Source organism: Puntigrus tetrazona, chromosome 1 (assembly GCF_018831695.1).
Source record: "Puntigrus tetrazona isolate hp1 chromosome 1, ASM1883169v1, whole genome shotgun sequence".
NCBI classification, from domain to species: Eukaryota; Metazoa; Chordata; class Actinopteri; order Cypriniformes; family Cyprinidae; genus Puntigrus; species Puntigrus tetrazona.
Genome location: NC_056699.1, coordinates 5,860,187 through 5,880,150, shown reverse-complemented (window position 1 = coordinate 5,880,150; position 19,964 = coordinate 5,860,187). Strand labels below are relative to the sequence as shown.

At 35.1% G+C, this 19,964-nt stretch overlaps 2 protein-coding genes across 6 annotated transcripts; one reads left to right on the top strand and one right to left on the bottom strand.

Moving 5' to 3' along the window:
• Positions 1–159: 159 nt before the first annotated feature.
• On the bottom strand, positions 160–3,445 carry LOC122342392 (transmembrane protein 94-like). Its single transcript, XM_043236166.1, has 7 exons — positions 3,426–3,445; positions 2,964–3,066; positions 2,763–2,849; positions 2,176–2,292; positions 1,939–2,043; positions 655–831; positions 160–504 (listed from the first exon to the last, which is right to left on the bottom strand). Exons 1-7 carry the CDS (start codon positions 3,443–3,445, stop codon positions 160–162), a joined length of 954 nt encoding a protein of 317 aa, XP_043092101.1.
• Positions 3,446–9,393: 5,948 nt separating this feature from the next.
• grapb (GRB2 related adaptor protein b) lies at positions 9,394–19,125 on the top strand. Of its 5 annotated transcripts, none has more exons than XM_043242272.1 (6): positions 9,394–9,811; positions 10,003–10,049; positions 10,913–10,996; positions 13,287–13,406; positions 17,041–17,209; positions 18,432–19,124. In XM_043242272.1, the coding sequence occupies exons 3-6, from the start codon at positions 10,926–10,928 to the stop codon at positions 18,609–18,611; spliced, it is 540 nt and encodes a 179-aa protein (XP_043098207.1). In that variant the 5' UTR covers positions 9,394–9,811; positions 10,003–10,049; positions 10,913–10,925; the 3' UTR covers positions 18,612–19,124. The 5 variants fall into 5 exon arrangements, with proteins under 5 accessions (XP_043098207.1, XP_043098188.1, XP_043098198.1 ...); XM_043242253.1 differs by having other exon boundaries at positions 10,913–11,010; positions 18,432–19,123; XM_043242263.1 differs by lacking the exon at positions 10,003–10,049.
• The last annotated feature ends 839 nt before the right edge of the window (positions 19,126–19,964 follow it).

Here is a 19,964-nt window from a genome sequence, read left to right as displayed (position 1 = left end):
GCGATGGTTATTCTTTCGCAAAGCTGAATTTTCAGCATCATTACTCATCAGTCACATGATCCTTCAAAAACCCCAAACAAGTGTACATAATATTCTTACCTATACATGGTATTTCCAAGAATTTTTGTTCTGCCTTTGAGATTTTGTTGATGCCTCTGTTTATGCTTTCTCACAGTTGTGAACAAAGGTGTAAATCACTGGAGCATTAAACAATCTGGCTTTACCCAGAATCCTCGGTAGATGGCAGAGGCCCCAGGGTGGGCGGACCGGCTGACATGGGGGTCGAGTGCGCACCAGCGCGGCATGGGTCAGGTGGTCCGAGAGGCGGAGTATGCGGGTGGCGACTGCAGGGTCACAGAGGACCAACTGCACAGCCAATCCAAGAGGCCGAAGAGAGGGGGCGTGCCGCTGCCAGCATGTGTCATCAAACTGCACCCGTGTGTCATCGCACTGAGCCTGACCCACCGACAAACTCAACATCTGCAGACTGCACAGTGAGCGAATCTTGAGGATAAAATCATCAGATGAGACATAGTGAGATGTTATGACTCATGAAAGCACACTCATTTTTATCTATCTATCTATCTATCTATCTATCTATCTATCTATCTATCTATCTATCTATCTATCTATCTATCTATCTATTTTTTTTACCTGAATGGTATCCTTCAGGCCGACATCTTCAGGTTCTTTGTCTCTTTCCCCCTTTGTGTCTTTTTGCCTCTGTCTCTCTGTGTCTTGTGATGAGGTGGACTTGCTGAAGAACAGAATCTTCTCAGGGTTTGGACTGGGCCATGAGAGAATGCCCTGCTTGTCAACACAACACAGGACCTGGAATACATAACCAAACACACACATACAGTTTGTGACATTTCTTCAATATTAAACGCAACACACATATTCTAAATCAGAGACGCCCAAATCAAAGTCGGTCTGTGATGACATTAGATTTGATTCATCATGCTATATCACAATTGAAAGGAAAAACTTTCCATTGTCAAAATTATACTTGCATCAGGGTTATAACACAGTATATTTTGAATACCACTGAAAATTAAATAGACTATTTATATTATATATTCTGTCCAATACCATTAAGACAATAAGTTTATTTAATGTAATGACCAATATTACAATTAAAGCTTTTATGTAATTTAGTTACGCAATTAACTTTCATTCATTTTATTTATTACATTATTGTATTGTTACATTATTATATTATTGTATTGTGTTGATGTATTCCATTAAAATGACTAGTGTTGAAATGAGATTCAATTATGGGAAAGATCATCTAAAATAGATCATATGATCCCCACTGTGAATATGAGTATGCCACTATAATCATTCAGTACTATGGTTTTACCTTATTCTGTCATAGCGCTTCTTACAGATATCTTGTTGCTTTTTTTCAGTTCGTAAGATATCCTGTGGTCCATTTACTCTAGATATTTCTTGAGATACGGAATTTTGTCGTATTTTTAAAGGCATTCTCAGAAATGTAATCATAAGAAGCTCAGAGTAAACAAAGTTCACATTAGTTCATGAATATTCTTGCATACTGATACTTTGACCAACTGCATTCTGGAACACAGTCAAAAGCTCTCATTACAGTACTGAATTACTGTGAGAGAGATAGAATAACATTTACCGCCCTAGCATCACTCAGCGTGTGTAGCACACAAAAACATAATGCAATGTGCAGAAAGTAAGCTATAACTCCAGCTGAACCCACACACACACACACACACACACACACACACACACACACACACGCACTATATATGAATGCCTTTGCGTTAGAATAAATATAAAAACAAGTTGGCAATTATTTTAAAGACAATTTGTTTGCAGATGTCAGTTGGTTGTCGTAAATTCAGTGACATGCATATATTTAATAACGCCTTGAATCTTTTGGTGCCTGATATCTTTTGCACTTACAGTTACAGATCCCAGACTGTGCAGCAAACTAGCAGTGTGGCAGAGTGTCGATGTTTGACCCCAGAACACCGAGTAACATTTCTTGCAGGTCAACTTCCACATTTCCTGTTCAATGAAATGGGGAAATCATTTTGGCATTCCAAATCATTACCAACAATGCATCCTTTCACATAGCTACAGTTGTAAGCAATAAATATACAGGCAGCTATTGTGTGGCTTCCTCTTTATTGAACATACCCACCAGTCCGCTGGCTGTGAGCCCATCTGTAAGAGAACACGGGCCTCTCCGTACATGCACACAAGAACCCAAAGCAGGGGGAACGTCAGGGGCAACAGAGGCAAAACACCATTCACCTGAAATACAACATTTCATGTATTTACCACAGCTGCATTTTTATGTTTTGGTCAATAAATTTAAATATACACTGTTACGGTTTGCATAAACTTTAATTTAAACTTTTTCAAATAAAGCATCAAAAATATGATGCACAACTTAACAAAGAGATAACTACTTAGTGCTGATAAAAGCATCATAATAATCCATATATAGTCCAAGTTCTTGTGGATTATTATGATGTTTTTATTAGCTCTTTGAGCTCTCACCCATTCACTGCAGAGGATCCATTAGTGATAAGTAATGCTTCATTTCTCTAAATCCATTTTGATGAAAAAACTAACTCACCTACGTTTCGGATGGTTTAGTAAATGTTTTTTTACTTTTGGGTGAGTTTATGATATCGATATGTTTACTATACATCACCAATATATTGCTAGTATTTGCAAGTGTTTGTGAATTTGCGTATGACTGCTTTTGGATGTCCTACAGGTAGCTGCAGGAGTGTGACAGGCCACGGTCCCACACCAGGAGCACCAAACAAAAAACGCAACAGATTCAGCACCAGAAGCAACACCTGGAAAATGAGGGACAAAAAGATTTGATGAAGGATGTCTGGCTGAACAACATACCAGGGACCAAAAGAACCATCAAGTGCATCTACCAAAAGATAATAAAAAACAAGTCTTACCAGCACAAAAGGCGCTGGGCCTCTTTCTAATAAACTTTGCACGGTAAATCGTTCATTATCCAGAACAGACACAGGTCTGTCTTGAGAAAGCTCCAAACACTTCCTACATAAAAAAAGATCCATATAAAAGAGATCAAATGAGATCAAATTCTGGGCCTCATTCCATAAATCCTGCTCTTGTGAACATCCGGAGGCCGTAGTTTAGAAGTTCAAGTGCATGGGATATACTTTACCGTTGTCTATGATAATTTCTGTCATGTTGTTACAAGCTGATCTAGTGACGGTGGTGTAATGATGACATATCATATTGAATGCAGCGCTTAAGCTCCTAAATCCCTCTCGAGGACCTCTGTTTTGTGACTGATAGATGAGCTAACATCAAAAGAATCTTATTCAAAAGGGAGCACACGAACACCAATGGAACACAATGGCACTTGTTAACTAAAACCCTTTCTCTTTTACTTGTACTTTAGGAGAAACATGCGATACTTCCAAAAAATATAATTGAGAGCTACATTAAATATTACTGGGAAAAATAAATAAATAAATAAATAAATAAACATACTGAACCACCTCAGCCGCTGGAGTCTTTGTTACCCTGAAGAGCTGTGGTTGGAGCAAACGATGTGGGCGGGGCCTTCCGTTATCCAATGGAGAAGGGGGAGAGGAGAGATGACTAAACACATCACTGCGGGATAAAACAACATGCTCTTCTTCCTGCCCTCACAAACCAGAGACAAAACAAAAAAAATCCCCACTGAGTCAGAGGTCGCAGTTTATGCTTCTGTACAAAAAAAGCGATGTAGCTCCAATCAGAAAATTTGGAAAAGAATTACATTTATCTGTTCAGAATAGTATAAAAGGACACAAAGTGCTGCCTTGGGTAGATCGTGGGCAAACTATATCTACAAAGCCATATTTATTAATAATAATGTTTCACACAACATTTTTATTTTGTTATTTGTCCATTAGTCCAAACCCTATCTATATCGTAAGTGGAATCACATCACGTTTTTGCACTTCCAGGTGAATTATTAATTTAAGTGTCTCATGTATTCTAACCTGAATTCCTCTTAGTTCAGTTGGAGCTTCACTGCCAGGGCGTAAAGAGATGATGTCACCCTCCACCAGGAGACTGACAGGTAGATTGACCAGTTTCCCATCACGATAGGTCCATTGTCGTGAAATGGCTGGGGAGGGTGGGGCGAACAAGTCCTCTGTGCCTCTCAGCCAATCAGAAGAAGGATGCTTTAAGAACTCTGTGATGCGTTTAAAGAGTTTCGTTATTTTTCTTGACATGGTATTTAAAAAAAGTGTAGCTAGCATAACAACTACTCTATCAACATTTTTCCTAACTTAGGGGCCACCATTTGTAAATTCTATGGGTATAGCTTCCGGTCTATTTTTTGCTCTACATAACAGTTTGTTTTGCTGCTTGATAATGACGATTGGTGTGTTCTATTTGTAGTGCAAACAGTTTTACAGTTTACTACACTTTATTGTCCTCGTTATCTACCTACAGCTTTTAACGAACCGGAAGCCGGTTCAAGAAAATGGTGGATAGGGGAAAAATTATTTCTTTAATAATATTTATAAAAAGAAAATAAATATATATATAAAAAGCTGTCCTTTGACCTAATACAGTATATAGTATAAAGTAATTAAGCACATGCAATAACTTATTTACATTTAATTAATTATTAGAATAATTAAAACAAATAATGGCTGTATGTTAGGCTACTTCAAGGGTATGACAAATAGTAGCTACTTGGCCAAATATGCTACATATGTCTTTATCTACAGTAAAAGGTTTTCACAAGCACACGCGGTTATTTTGTTGTTGGTCTATGAATGTCTTCGCATGCAACGTTATTGCAGTTCTCAACTGTCTATTTCATTCATCATTCTTCCTATTCTCTTTGTGCCAAGTATAACCACATTATTTTTCCCGTAACGGCCATTTTTAAATTTAATGCGTCTGGCTTCCGGTGTCATCTGCTTCCAGCTATTTTTAGCTATAAAACAGCTTGTTGATATTGAAAACAGGTGTATCTTACCATATTATTGGTATGAAACACTGGTTGTAACACAAACAGTTTTACCATTTATTGCACTTTTTCTTCTCGTTATTTCCCTACTGTGGCTAATGAAGCAGAAGTTTTGCACAATCACAGAAAACAGCTTGAGTAATATGTATGTTGGGCCACACAATAGCATAGGCTACTACAGTATTCTTACAATTTCTACGATAAAAATAATAATGATTAATAATAATGATTAACATTTGTATGCGGCCGCACCATGTTGATAACGGCATTTGAATAATTGAGAGGAACTAAAATATAATTTTAGAATGGCTGGTCAGCTAAATGGACTGCACACACACACACACACTTTTAGACAGAACTTTAAACAGCCTTTAAAAAAATTGCATTACAGACAGTTTGTTAGGAGGACACGCAAAAGAAAGAAACAGAGACGCAAGAAGGAAAAGGGAAAGAAAGGAAGATACACATACACCTTTACACAGAAACTGAGGGTGAAAACCGGTTTATAGGCTTAGATATGTATCCATACAAAATCTTATTTTTGAAAAGATACAAGCATGCACATACATGCACACAAAAAATACCAATGCATAGAAACACCTATATAACATACATGTATAAAACATTTAATTAAACATTCATTCAACTTTCTATTTAATGAAATACATTTATGGCATTGCTATGGCACACTAAAGAAAATAATGTCAGTTTACTGTTAAAAAAAAAGATGATTTATGCTAAAATCACTTGTTTAGTTCTCTTTTTACACTAGCCCTTTTTATACAGCTCACCCAATTTAGCTGAACGTTGTGTCGTGGCCCAAGAAGGTCCTCCAACTCTCAGAATTAAAAAAATTTTCACATTTAAAAAACATAAATATATATAAGAGACCCATGTTAATTTATAAGAAGAGCATTAGATCTCATGCACAGCTTATGTGATGTTATTATAAGTCATTTACCAAAATGTGGCTCGTTTTAACTGACTTCACCCTACATGCACTGAAAAAAAGCTTGTTTCTGCTTCCCCTCATTGCAGGCATTTTCATTTGAGCTGAAAGGTTAGAGACTCAGGGGACACCTGAGATCTATATTACACCTTGGTAAAAGGGGAATAATAGTTGCCTTTAAATGAATTCTCATAGATGTACATGAGAATAAATGAGAGCAAGTGGACTGATCTTTCAGTCCTGCTTCTGAGACATTTCTTTATTTTTTTTAATGAAGCGTAACTAAGATACACACACTATTAAGCTGTAAAACCGTCTAATAGCAAACTCAAGGCAATAAAATGTATTTTCTGGCAGGAAAGTAGATGATCATGCTTAGTCTTGCACAAGGTCAAACTAGAATAGCGGATGATTCAAACAAATGATGCAGTGGGGATGTTTGCTCAGTAGGGTGACTAACCCTGTAAAGTGTTCAGTAAAGTCTCCACTCTGCGGGGCACCTCCTCGCTCTTCAGCCACTGGAGGACTGCCATGGCAATCAGCCCAGTCAGTAGAAGAAGCAACACTGTGCATCCGCCAATCAAAGCTATGCTGTCGCTATGACAACCATACAAGATGATAACTTATGTAACGTTTCAGACTTTATGCTAATGACACATAATAGTGTTTAAGATTCATTTTTTGAGCTGATAACAGTGTTGTACATTTAATGCGTGTGTTACCTGTTTGGTTCAATCACATGGCAGGTGATCAGACTTGTTGCACACAGGATTGTCAGTAAAACCCCTGACCAGTGAAGACTGGACCAACGCACAGAGTGATGCAGAAAACATCTGCTCCATGCTGCCTGAGCAACATCATACCAAAAGGTCACCTTCTAACAATGGTGTCAGGTTGTTGAATATGTCTTCATTGTTAAACACAGACATGCATTACGAATTGCACGCAAGCCCACTCGCCTTCCAGCGACCATCTTTTACACAGCTCTCTCTGTGTTGCAGTAGGACAGACGACAGCTGAGTGTGCAGCAGAGACAGAGCCTCCACCGAGGACAAGCCGAGTTGTCTCTAATAAGAGAGATATGTTACAAAATCTGATATGCATGCAGATCATCTTTGGTGAGCTAAAATACAATACACAGACCCCTGCTGTGACACTAATATGCCAGCAAGACCCTTTAAGGGACATGTTGTCTGTACTTATGCTAGGTTTTAACACAGTTTTAGTTTGAGCTTTTTTGACTGGCTTTTAATCTGTTCTCTCTTATTTGTGCGGATTACATCGTCACATGAGTAGGTGGCATAATTATGAGAGAATCAGCAGATTCATTATAAACTGATTCATTCAGGAACAAAACAAGCATTTTCATCAGTCAGTAATTGACAGAGTTGGGGTAGTAATGCCGGTTACGTTTAGATGCATTTAGGTTACTTTTTTAAGAACTGGCACCAGTTTTGCTTTTTTAAGTTTAAATTGTTGTCTTATTAGTAAATAGAACATGCATTTATCTCACAAAAACACAATTCAATCAATTCAATATTCCTCAAAATGAATTAAAACCGTGATAAGGAAACTCGGAATATTATGTAAACCAGGAATAATTTAATATGCTAACACAAAAAGTATTTACATATTTAATCTCATTTTATTAATCTGTGTCTTTGCTGCAAATCTTCAATGATCCAATTGAACCATAATAATATATTTATATATTATTAGGTGGTGATATACGCTATCGTTACTTTCAGTGATGATTATGATTATGATTATGATTATGAACACAGGAATAAAGACTTTGTTGATAAATTGGGTAAAGTGCAAAGCGAAATATGACGCCAACAGGTCTAATAAAAAGAAGATTCCAACGGGTCTACTATTACTTTAAATGTTGTTAAAACTATAGAAGACTATGTTAGCCTCTTTACTATTAAAACTGCTAGGATTATATGAACGTCTATCTTTCTGCCTACATGAATCCTCACTGTTAGCATGCACTATGCCAAACGCATCCAGTGTTATTATTTTACATTTCCATAAGGATTAAATATTCTTTGCACATTTGGAATACATAATAATATCAGTATTCTATGCACTGGCTTGCAGTATGACTTCATTAACTTTTTTTTTTTACTCACCGGTTTGCAGCTATCATCCATAAATGTTCTCATTGTGAGCACTGAAAGACACTATGACAGTTTTTTTTTACATGTTTGTGTGTGTTGTGTGTGGTAGGGGGCTGGGAGGATGCTGCCACTAGCACATGTTCTTAGAGATGCCAACTAACTGTCAGCTGTCAGATACAGAACACTGAAATCATCTCCATGCAAACATGCACAATCTGAAATTAAATACTCATTTTAGTCACGCATTTGAGCTATACAGCTCTGAAATGCCATGAAACGAGTTAATCAAGCTGCACTAAGTGAAGAGGCAGCTAGGGAGAAATAAGATATATTGTGTGACCATGTGTGCTTATTAAATGTCGTGTCATCTGAATCAGAGAGAACGTGACCAGCATGCATAACAATCAAATACATGCACAGCTGCAGCAAGCGCACTTAATAAGGGTCATGCTGTTGGTTCAAACAGAAACTTGCCAGAGGATATCAAACATGTGCCCCCTCCAACAAGAGTTACCATTTATTTCGCACATAAAAGAACTTTATAAAATGAAATAATAGTTTCTAAATATATTGTGTAGAATATTTAGTTACACAACAATATACAATATACCCCCAAAAAAAAATATTAATCAACCTAGTTTTTATTTAGTTTAAAAAAGTTAAAAATAATGAGTATTATTTATAATAAAATGACATATAACTTATATATGATTTATAACTTATCGTTTTTAAAATGTTTATTTAAACTATAAATAATAAAACAACTGTGTGAGTGCATTTTATTATAAATGTACATATTGTTTATTATATATGATATATGACATAAATGTTTTAAAATAATTGTATACACAGTAAACATAAAGAAACACACACACACACACACACACACACACACACACACACACACACACACACATATACGTATATATATATATATATATATATATATATATATATATATATATATATATATATATATATATATATTTATGATATATATAATGTATTATTATAATGATCATTAAAATGACAATTGGAAACAAATCAGAAACAAATCAACAAACAAAGTGTGTGGGGTTTTTTTGTTTTATTTTTTTACATTATATACATCACATTATATAGTTATGTTCTGATCTGGTCACTGGTTTCCTGCCCACTTAATTCTCAGTTTTTTTCTCACTTACTCTCTCTCTCTCTCTCTCTCTCTCTCTCTCTCTCTCTCTCTCTCTCTCTCTCTTCTCTCTCTCTCACTCTTCCTCTCTCACACTCTCTCTCTCTCTCCATCCTCCTCCATTCCCACCATGCACAGCTGTACTACGGCAGACACACATTTTCTCTCAGATTCTCTATCATCATTGCGCTTCCTCAGTTTTCCACTCAGTGTTATTGTTGCACCAGTTTTTCTGCGCTGAAGGCTACTCATCATTCCTCTACAAATTATTCGTCTCATTCACCATCTCCATTACACATCTCCATACTCCATCCTTTTTTAATCATCTTCTTTACCATTTCATCTATTTCCATTTGCGCTTGTCCTTTCCCATTCCTCTCTCTCTCTGAACTCTTTCTTGTTTTAATCCCGGTCTCATCTCCACTTCACTTCACTTCACTGCCTGTCTGTCCTGTCTGTTTTTTTATGTTTTTTCTTCAATGGAGGCTGAGGCACTTTACAGTTTCAGAGCGACTGAATGTGATGAGCTCAGTTTCCAGAAGGGTGACATCTTGAAGGTGAGTCTGTGTGTGTGTGTGTGTGTGTGGAGTAGTTTACTGTGGATATGTGGCACACTTAGATGAAACTATGAGGATGCTAGTCTGCATGCTGCACGTTTACAGAAAATACTAGACCAATGAGTCAGTTTGGTGGGAGTGTGTGCATTCAGTCTTAGCATGTATTTCAGAATGGATATCTGTGTGAATAGGTGGTGATATATGTAGCTGGGCAGCTTGTGGGATGGTACGATACAAGGTAATTCTTGCGTGAAGATATCTTTGTAGGTTCCTTTATAAATTAGATATCTATTAGCAAAACTGCATTCCAGCAAACGTATGCAGTGAAGGAAGCCAAACACTATTTGCTTATGTATAATTTGCATTGGTTTGCAAACTTCCTTTTTATTTTGATTACCAAATTATGTTATCTGGGGAATTGCATGCATAATATGTACATGGATACTTGAAAAGTCTAAGAGTAAGTCTACAGTGTAATTATAAAGGTAATTACAGAAATTAATTACATATGTAATTACATATAAACATTTTTTAAGAATTTTTAAGCATTTTTTTAAGTATAATGTTGAAATGTACACAGGAAGTACATCGTATCAAATGATTAATTAAAATGTAAGTACATAGCAAGGCCTCCTAATATAAAGTAGGGCCAAAGTTTGTGGTTTGTGTTATGTTTTTTTGCAAAATATACTTTCAAAGCAATTCATGAAAGCATATGCAGAAATCTCAGTTACTCTACTTTGTATATGCACTTAAAATAGCCTGAACCAAATGGTTTTGTCAGCTGAACTCCTTTGATGTAAAAAGCTTTAAATATTTTATTGTATTTCAGTAGTGAAAAGTCAACAAGTGTTTTATCATTTCAAGGTATAAAATCAATCAAAATAAAATAGTTTCAAAATAAACATTAAAATATCATTTGCAAAATATTAATTCATTTGACTTTTTAAAGATTTAATTTTTGATTTTCTTCATTTCACAAAACCCCAGTGATTCAGGAACCATAGGTTTGGAAACCCTAGTCTACCTTAAATATGGAGAAAAAATATCTAACCTAAGCTGATAGCGGACATCCGAATACCGGTCTTGTGTTTATTTTAGGTGACAAACATGGATGACGATCCGAACTGGTACACGGCCGAGCTGTTTGGTAGGCGGGGATATGTACCGAAGAACTATATCAATGTAAGACCTCACACGTAAGTATCACATGGCAGAAATAATTATAAGGTAGCATGTGGTTTTATCTTTGAATGACTCGGCACGACATCAGGCAAAAACAGTTTTTGTAATACATTATTCAATTTTGTCTTTGAGTCAAGTTTTCATAGTGTGTTGTTTCAGACAAGTTAGTGTTGTGGGTGGAAAGAAAACATGCAAAATTCAATTTGTTTTTCATTCACACTGTAAAAAATGCTGGGTTAAATACAGTGTCCAATCCAACCGCCGGGTCAAAACAACCCAATTGCTAGGTTGGACAGCTATTGGGTTGTTTTGACCCAGCTGTTGGGTTACTGCCCAGGTGAACCATTTAACCCAACTGCTTGGTCAAAACATCCCAGTTTGTCTATATTTCACCCAGCACTGGGTTTTATTTAACCCAGCATTTTTTTGAGTGATACCTTTATAGGCCATTTGATCAAAATGAGGTTAAATAGTGTTTATTCTAATTTATTATATTATATTATATTATATTATATTATATTATATTATATTATTTCATTCTAGAAACATGTTTTCTAAATTATTTTTATTTATGGAGTGATAAAAATAGATATCCAAGAGACACACTTCTGTAAAAAACTTGAATGTGTTAACACAAGAATTTTGAACATGGCATTGTCCATTGTTTAGACTTGTTCTGGAAATGCAAATTGTTCATATTCACCTGAGGCATCTTAATGTTTTGGGAAACCTGCAGTCTTTAAAAGGAAATGGTATAGTTCTGGATAATAAAACACTTCAAGTGGAGACAGCCTAGTCATAGAGTCTGTTATTGAGATTGTTTTATGCAGTTAGAAACTAGGACATTTCTGTTAATGTTGTAGTGTTGCAGTGCTGATATCTCTGGTGGATTACAAAGTATTTGATAGGTGTTGCTTTCTCCATGGTTCAAACTGTGCTGGGCAAGCTGGCAATTGCAAGTGTTAGGAAAAGGTGCTGTTTAGGGTTGGGTTTAGATTTAATATGTATTTAAGAATTAATCTGTGTCATCCAGACTAGATGACTTTCCTCCGAAGTAAGGATTTCCCAGCAGTTCACCTCAATGTGATGTCATACGACATTGCTGTGGGTGTGGACTTCCCAATGATGTGAGAATGAGTGAAACTGCTTGGGAGGGACATATAAGGACTACAAGGACTTCCTGCAGTTTTACCATAAAAATGGAAGATTGAGAAACTTGTGAGGCACTGAGGATAGGTGAAAGTCAAATCCTAGACCAAACCCCAACGAACATGCTGTAGCTTGATCTAAAGATAGCAGTTTATGACTGAGAACCTACCAGTCATTCTGAAATAAAAGAATGAGTCAATTAAAAATCACGGGCATGATAAAAAGAGTGGACTGAATGAGATCAGTCATAGGTTATGATAGATGCGGGTGAAGCTATTTATTAAGTATAAGATGGCTGAATGTTTTCACGCAATTAAACAGTTCAGTTCAGTCAGTTCACTATCATGCAGGCACTTGTGTCTCTAAAAATCTGGAAAATGTACATTGATTCAAAAGAAAAAAAAAATTTAATTAATTAAATGTGCATGCATAAATAGCAATTTAATAGTGGCCTATTTAGATGAAGTGTAACTTCAAATCATAAGAGCAGACTATTCCCTTTATTTACGGGATATTAAATGATTCAACATTGTGTGCTTTTTCTAAATGTGCATGGAGACTAATAGAGACGAACAAAAACCACTCATAAAATATTTTAAAAAGTCACATATTGTAAACCTCAAAAAACAACAACAAAACCAACTAGTCTTTTAAACAGAGGAATAAATTTATCCCGACAGCACAAGATACTAAATGTGACAACAAAATCAGCAACAACGAAGTAAATATAAATGGCAAATGGTCAAACTATGCAATTGTGTTAATTATTCATGCCCTGGTGCATGCTGGGAATAAACAGACAGGGACAAAACCGCAAATCAATTTTTCAGTGTAGGCCTATTTGAACAGCAACAAAGCATTAGGATTTCGTACTTGCTGGTCTGACTTAAAACACAGAAATACTACATCTTGTGAAAGCTAGTGATGCACTTTAAAAAGTAATTTTTCATAATACTAAAAAAGTTTTTCACACGTATTTCACATTTAATGCAATGTGTTATTTTTAAACTTTACTAGCGATTTCTAAGTGAAAATTGTTAAATAAAAAGTCATTTTCAAAGTGTACTGTACCAGTAGTCCCCTTTCAATCCGTAAATATACAATATGATGTAGAACTGACAGCTGAGCTTGTATTTTGCAGGTGGTTTGTGGGCGGAATATCACGGCAGGCTGCAGAAAACCGCCTGAGACCTCTGGAGTGTGGCGCGTTTCTCATTAGGGAGAGCGAGAGCACACCGGGAGAGTTTTCCGTGTCTGTCAGGTCAGATGCACCCTTACATATAAAACCTGCCTTCACCGGACGAAACAGAACACCACAGACATATACGCTTCATATACCGCGTTCCCTATTAAAGCTTATTAGTACTATTCCCAGCACTTGCTGCATTTAAACGGACGAGAGCGTACCCGCATATGCGTGTGTGTGTTACAGTGTGTCTTTGTTACCCTATCTGGTTCTTCATTAACACACTCTAATTAGAGTGGAGTGCATGGTAGCGTGTTGCTGTGATGTAATCTTTTGCTCTCAGCACTCCAGAACCTATTTAAACAGTTCAGAGTTCTCTAGGTGGAAACTGAAACCTTTTAGATAAAGGACCTCTATGTGGAATAACTATAGGCTATTGATTGGATATTAGATTATAGATGGTTACAGTCCAATCAGAAGAGCTCTAGGTTCTATTAAATGATCGCTTACCCCAAAATTTAAATTCTCTCATCATTTAATTGGTAGTTTTAAACCTGAATGCGTTTTTTGTCTTCCGCTGAGCACAAAAGAATGTATTTCCGAACAATATTGGTAACCAAGCGGTTGACGGCAGCCGTTGAATTACAGTGCTAAAAATGCAATGGACAACAGCTATATGTTTAGTTACACATAGACGTTCTTTTGTGCTACACAGAAGAAAAACTCATACCAGTTTGAGGGTGAGAAAATGATGAACTTCATTTTTTTCTTTGAGCACGCGAAAGAAAGGTTCTTCAGATTATAAAAAAGGTAAGAAAGAGATGGTTCTTCAAAGGACTGAATAGTTATTTGTAGAACCAAAATGGTTCTTCTATGGTGAAGAACCTTTTAAGCACATTTATTTTTAAGAGTGTAGGCCGTATGGCTTCCGGTATCATTCATTTCTGTGGCACAAATGGTGATAGAATTCTAGCGCGTAATACTCGAACAATCCCTAACTTTATTTTAAAGAATTATAATAGCAATGCATGCCTTAGAATCAACAACGTTTCTTCTTTTAATTACAGGTCGGTAAAGAATTCTGTCGAAAATGTTTGCATTGGTTGGGAGGGTGGACATGCACAGATTATTTTTAGATCGCTTTGCTGAACACCTCAGAAGACCTGACCTAAAACGTCAAATCCTACTGAGACAGAGAGAAAGAAATAGAAAGAGAAATCGAGGGACAGTTGGAACACAATCGCAGCGCAATGAATCCAATTCTACCATGTATTATTAGCGCAGTCCTTCCTAACAAGCTTGAGTACCTGAGGCCAGCGCAGATGTTTCTGTGTGTGTTTACATGTGTGTGATAGAGAGAGAGAGAGAGAGAGAGAAAGAAACAAAAGAGAGGGAAAGAGTGACAGATAGAGTAACAATCAGCTATATGTGCCTTTAATGCAAGCTTTACAGACCCCTGTATAAAAACCGCTTGATTTATTTTACGATTGGTCAATGTTAATGCTCAAATAATCAATAGAAAATGTTGATTTAGGTAGAAATTTAAGGAAATGCTTATATATCATGTACAGACCCTCTGGGGATTTGCTCGGTAACACTTGTGAACAGGTGTTTTGTGTCATAGCTGGTAAATTATTGTGTAATTTAACACAGCTGGAAAGCAGGATTGACTAGACTTAACACATGGGTCACACATGGGTCAAAAAAGACATTTTCTTTAATGATTCATATAGGTTTCACCAATTTATTATGATTTTAATACACTTTGGTGTGGTCACTTTTATCTACAAGCCAGAACAATGTTGTTCAATGTTTACATAGCCTGAATATGTTACATTACACATGTTACATTATTTCACCCATTTTATTTTCACAAAAGTTATTTAAAACATTTAAATAGATGCATGCATTTATGTTTTCTGTGAATGTAAAATCACTTTTGTACACGAAAACAATGCACATTTATATACAGCGTTATCCAAACGCTTATTATCGCTTAGTATTCTCTTTAAATCAATTAAATGCAAAAATTCACTTGAAAATGTTATTGAAAACATGACTGCATTTCTAGGTTAAAATTATATTTTCAATTAAAGATTTTTAGAGAGTTAATAATTTAATTTGGGAGAAAAAAACTTTATGATTTAATGTGATTTTATTTTAAATAAATAAATAAAATAAAATAAAATAAAATAAAATAAAATAAAATAAAATAAAATAAAATAAAGGAATGTTTCTCAATCAGTAAATTAGCATGATTTCTAAAGAATCATTTGACATCGCTTTGACCTCACATGAGTAAATCATATAAGGCTTATTTTAAAAAAAAAAAAAAAAAGTAATCCCAAACTTTTCAACACAGATATATTTAGGCTCTTTGAACCTATAGAAAATTACATAAAAGGTTATTATATCAGATTAAAAGCTAATGTAAACACAAAAACCACAAAGCTACACAAAAATCTGAGAATTAATGTGAGACAGCATGAGCTGGAGTCTGAGAATTGCTAATATGGCTCTAGTATAAGTCATATCTAATGACTGTGATTATACTGAGTCAGTCTTGCTCTCCCTGTTGTTTTGATGAGCTTCAGTATATCTCACACACACACACACACACACACACACACACACACACACACACACACACAAATCCACATCCCTGAGGCAGTTCCTCATTCTGTCAGCGTTTCTGTCTGAACAAGCTGAGTGATCCATTCTGTGCTGCTTAGACTGATGAGCATCTGAGTGTGTGTGTGTGTTAAGAGCAGGTGTGGCAGGGTGGAGTCACCGGGTGATTAAAGAAACCTGCCGCAGGCGCAGGGTGTGCGTCAGTGCCTGCACATTTCTCAGTAACCCAGAAACAATTATTAGCATGTTTTCAAATGTATTTTTCTGTAGAATGATTTACAGTGTAATGAACCTTCTTCAAAAGAAAAATCGATCATTTTTAAAATGATTTCTTATGTTTATATTTTCTAATATAAGTAATTTTCGGGGGTTGTAAAATACAATAAATTTTTCAAATAAACACATGAAAATGATTTAAAAAATACATAACGTTTTATAACAGACTGACAATAAATTCCGTTCCTTTAAACTTTCTATAAGTAATTTCCACAAAGTAAACTATATTTAAACATATATATATATATATATATATATATATATATATATATATATATATATATATATATATATATATATACATATATACCATATATATACCTTTTAATGATTAAAATGATTATACAAATAAAATAAAAAAGATATATGTATGGCTGAGGGTAATAGAGGAGCACTTTATCGCGTCTTGACAGGATATGCATATAGATATTTATCCATAATGGCTTGTTTTTTATTTTAAGTGGGGTAAGTGATTAATAAAAAAAAATCATTTTGGGGTGGAGTAAAAAAAGTAAGCATATTTAACATTATCATGCTGTTTAATGCACTGTAATAAGCATTTGATAGGAATATTCTTTAATATATCTACAAGAGAATAAGCACTGACTTGTCTAATTAGATGAAAGTTATTAACTCTCTGCTTCTACATCATTGTGATGCAAGAATTTGCTGACAGCTGAAATGTCAAACTGTGATTTATTAGGCAAAACCTTTAATCAAACACTGTTGTGTTAAGTCAAGCCAAGATCTTGAAGGTAAATAACCCTTTCTTCTCTCTCTCTCTCTCTCTCTCTCTCTTTAGTTACGGAGACCACGTGCAGCACTTTAAGGTTTTGAAAGATGGACTGGGGCAGTTCTTCATATGGGATGAAGTCTTCAGCTCTCTCAACCAGCTGGTGGACTTCTACAAAATCAACAGCATTGCCAAAGAGAGAACTGTGTTCCTGAAAGAGCCTGAGGGATCATTAGCTGTAAGAGCTGTCACATGTATATGAGCGCATGATGTCTTTATACAGAGGTGCCAAAGTTTAACTCCGGTGAACTCTGAACTGCAAATTTGCGAAGCAAAAGGATGTTTGACCAATGAAGGTTATAAATTCAAACTTTGATCTCTTGGCCCAACGCACAGTGCAAACCTATGCTTGAGCTTGACATCACATCCTGTTGCTGATATCAGTATATCATCAGTGTAGAGATTTGAGGTTTTGGGATAGGGTTACCTATGGAACCTATATATTCCTCATTAGTTTATATCTAACTATTGTGGCAGACTTTTTTATGTTTTTGATTCACAATTGCAACTTTATTCCTCATATAGTCCTTACTTTATAACACACAATTTTGGCAACTGTTTTTCTCTCAATTGCAACATTATTTCTACTAAAGTGTGATTTTTTTTCTTAAAACAAACTTTCTTATATTTGCAACTTTATACCTCAGCCTTGACTTTGTTCCTTAAAATTATGACTTTTCCCCACAACTGAGACTCTCATAATTGTGATCTCACAATTGTAAATTAATTTCTTCTACATTTTTATTTCATTTCTTGCGCCCGTGACTTTATTTCCGACAAGCATGACCTTGCGCCTCACAGCTGCATCCCTCCTGTAATTGTGACTGCATCTCACAATTGCATCTCTATCTCCTAAATTTCAGTTTTATTTCTTTTCAGTGCAACCTCGTTTCCGTCAAGCACGATTTTACGTCTCACAAATGAGGCAGCTTCCTCATAACTGAGGCATTTTTCCTATAATTGCAACTTTTTTCCTGTAATTGTATTTCACAACTTAACGTTTTTTCACCTTTGTTTTTTACATTTTACATATTTTGGCAAACTTTTTCAAAATCACTTTTTTTCTTCTAATTGTGACTGTATTTCACAATTACAACTTTATATCTATTAAATTATTTATATCTATTAAAATTTCAATCGTATTGTTCTATTAAAACATCTATTTTATAAAACATCTCTTCCTAATTAAGTTTTTTTTATTATTATTGTGACTGCTGCAACTTTGTTTCTCCTGAATTTGGATTTTATTACTTTATTTCTCATAGCCATGCTTTAAATCAAACAATGTGACTTTGTAACACGTTGTATTTTTACTCTGAGGTGGAAACAGGCTTTCGTAGGTGTTTTGTTTGACTGCTGATCCTTGTCATGTGTGTGTGTGTGTGTGTGTGTGTTTTCAGAGGCCACGTCATGCCCATGCCCTCTTTGACTTCACATCCAATCATGCGACTCATCTACGTTTCTTGCGCGGTGACATCATAGACCTGCTCGACTGTTCGGATGCTCAGTGCTGGAGGGGCCGGTGCCGTGGAAGAGTGGGCGTGTTTCCACCAGAGTATGTGCAGCCAATTTATCACTGAATTTGTGTCACCATCCTGTACAGCCCAGACTCATTCATCACTCACGCATATTCTTCATAAATCTAAAGGTAAACTAAGCCTCATTCATCATTGTTTGGTGTATCAGGCGATTATATTTTTAAGGTTCGAATTTAACCTCATGTCAAAGGTCAACCTTTGCCCATCCTCTTCTTTTTTGATCACTTTCAGAAGGCAAATTAGAAATCAGTTATAACTTGTCAACAAACCAGTTGTATAACACCTTTAATGAATATAACAATTGACTATTCAATGTCATCATCAGCCATTATCTGAGCTTCCTGTCTATTCTTCTTTCAAATACTTTAAAGTCCTTTCAAATAAAGGCATGCCATTAAAACTAGTATCAACACTGCATATTTTAATTGTATTTATTGCTTAATGTTTTATATTGATACAGTGCAAAAAATGCATTATCATGTCAGAAGTGAGCCAGAAATACTATGTTTCTTTTATGCAATATAAAGCTCTATATGTAAAACAATTATATATATATATATATATATATATATATATATATATATATATATATATATATATATATATATATATATATATAATGTTGGTTTGTTGGTTGTTTTTTTTTCGCTTTGTTATGCTTATGCCATAAACACTTTTGAAAATAATATCATAGCAATGTATGGTCACATTTTATATTAGGTGGCCTTAACTACTTATATAATGTACTTAGATCCAAAAATAGTCCATACTGTATTGCTGCTATTTAGGTGGAATACGGATAAGGTTAGGGACAGGTTTGGTGGTGTGGGGGTGGTTTAAAGGTGGGTTAAGGTGTAACGGATGGATCAGCAGTGTAATTATAAATGTAATTAAAGAAATTAATTACAGATGTAATTACATAGTTTTATATATATATATATATATATATATATATATATATATATATATATATATATATATATAGAGAGAGAGAGAGAGAGAGAGAGAGAGAGAGAGAGAGAGAGAGAGAATGAATGAGTGCATTGTACCAAATGATTCAATTAAATGTAAGTGCATAGTAGTTAAAGTCACATAATATAAAGTGGGGCAAAAACTATTTATTTCTGTGAAAAATTCTCCAGTCCCAGATAAATATGCAGGGACAGCTTTAAATCATGTGCACGTTGATTTCTCTGTAAACACTGTGGCTTTGTGGTGCTATCTGAACATCTGCTTAACCAATGATGTGAGTTTGGGGTCTCTAGTAATTATTATAAATGGCTAATTTAATTTCCAACAGATAATGTATGTTGTTAAATACAGAGGTTATAAAAGTTTATTTTATTGAATACATTACAATAATATATATATATATATATATATATATATATATAT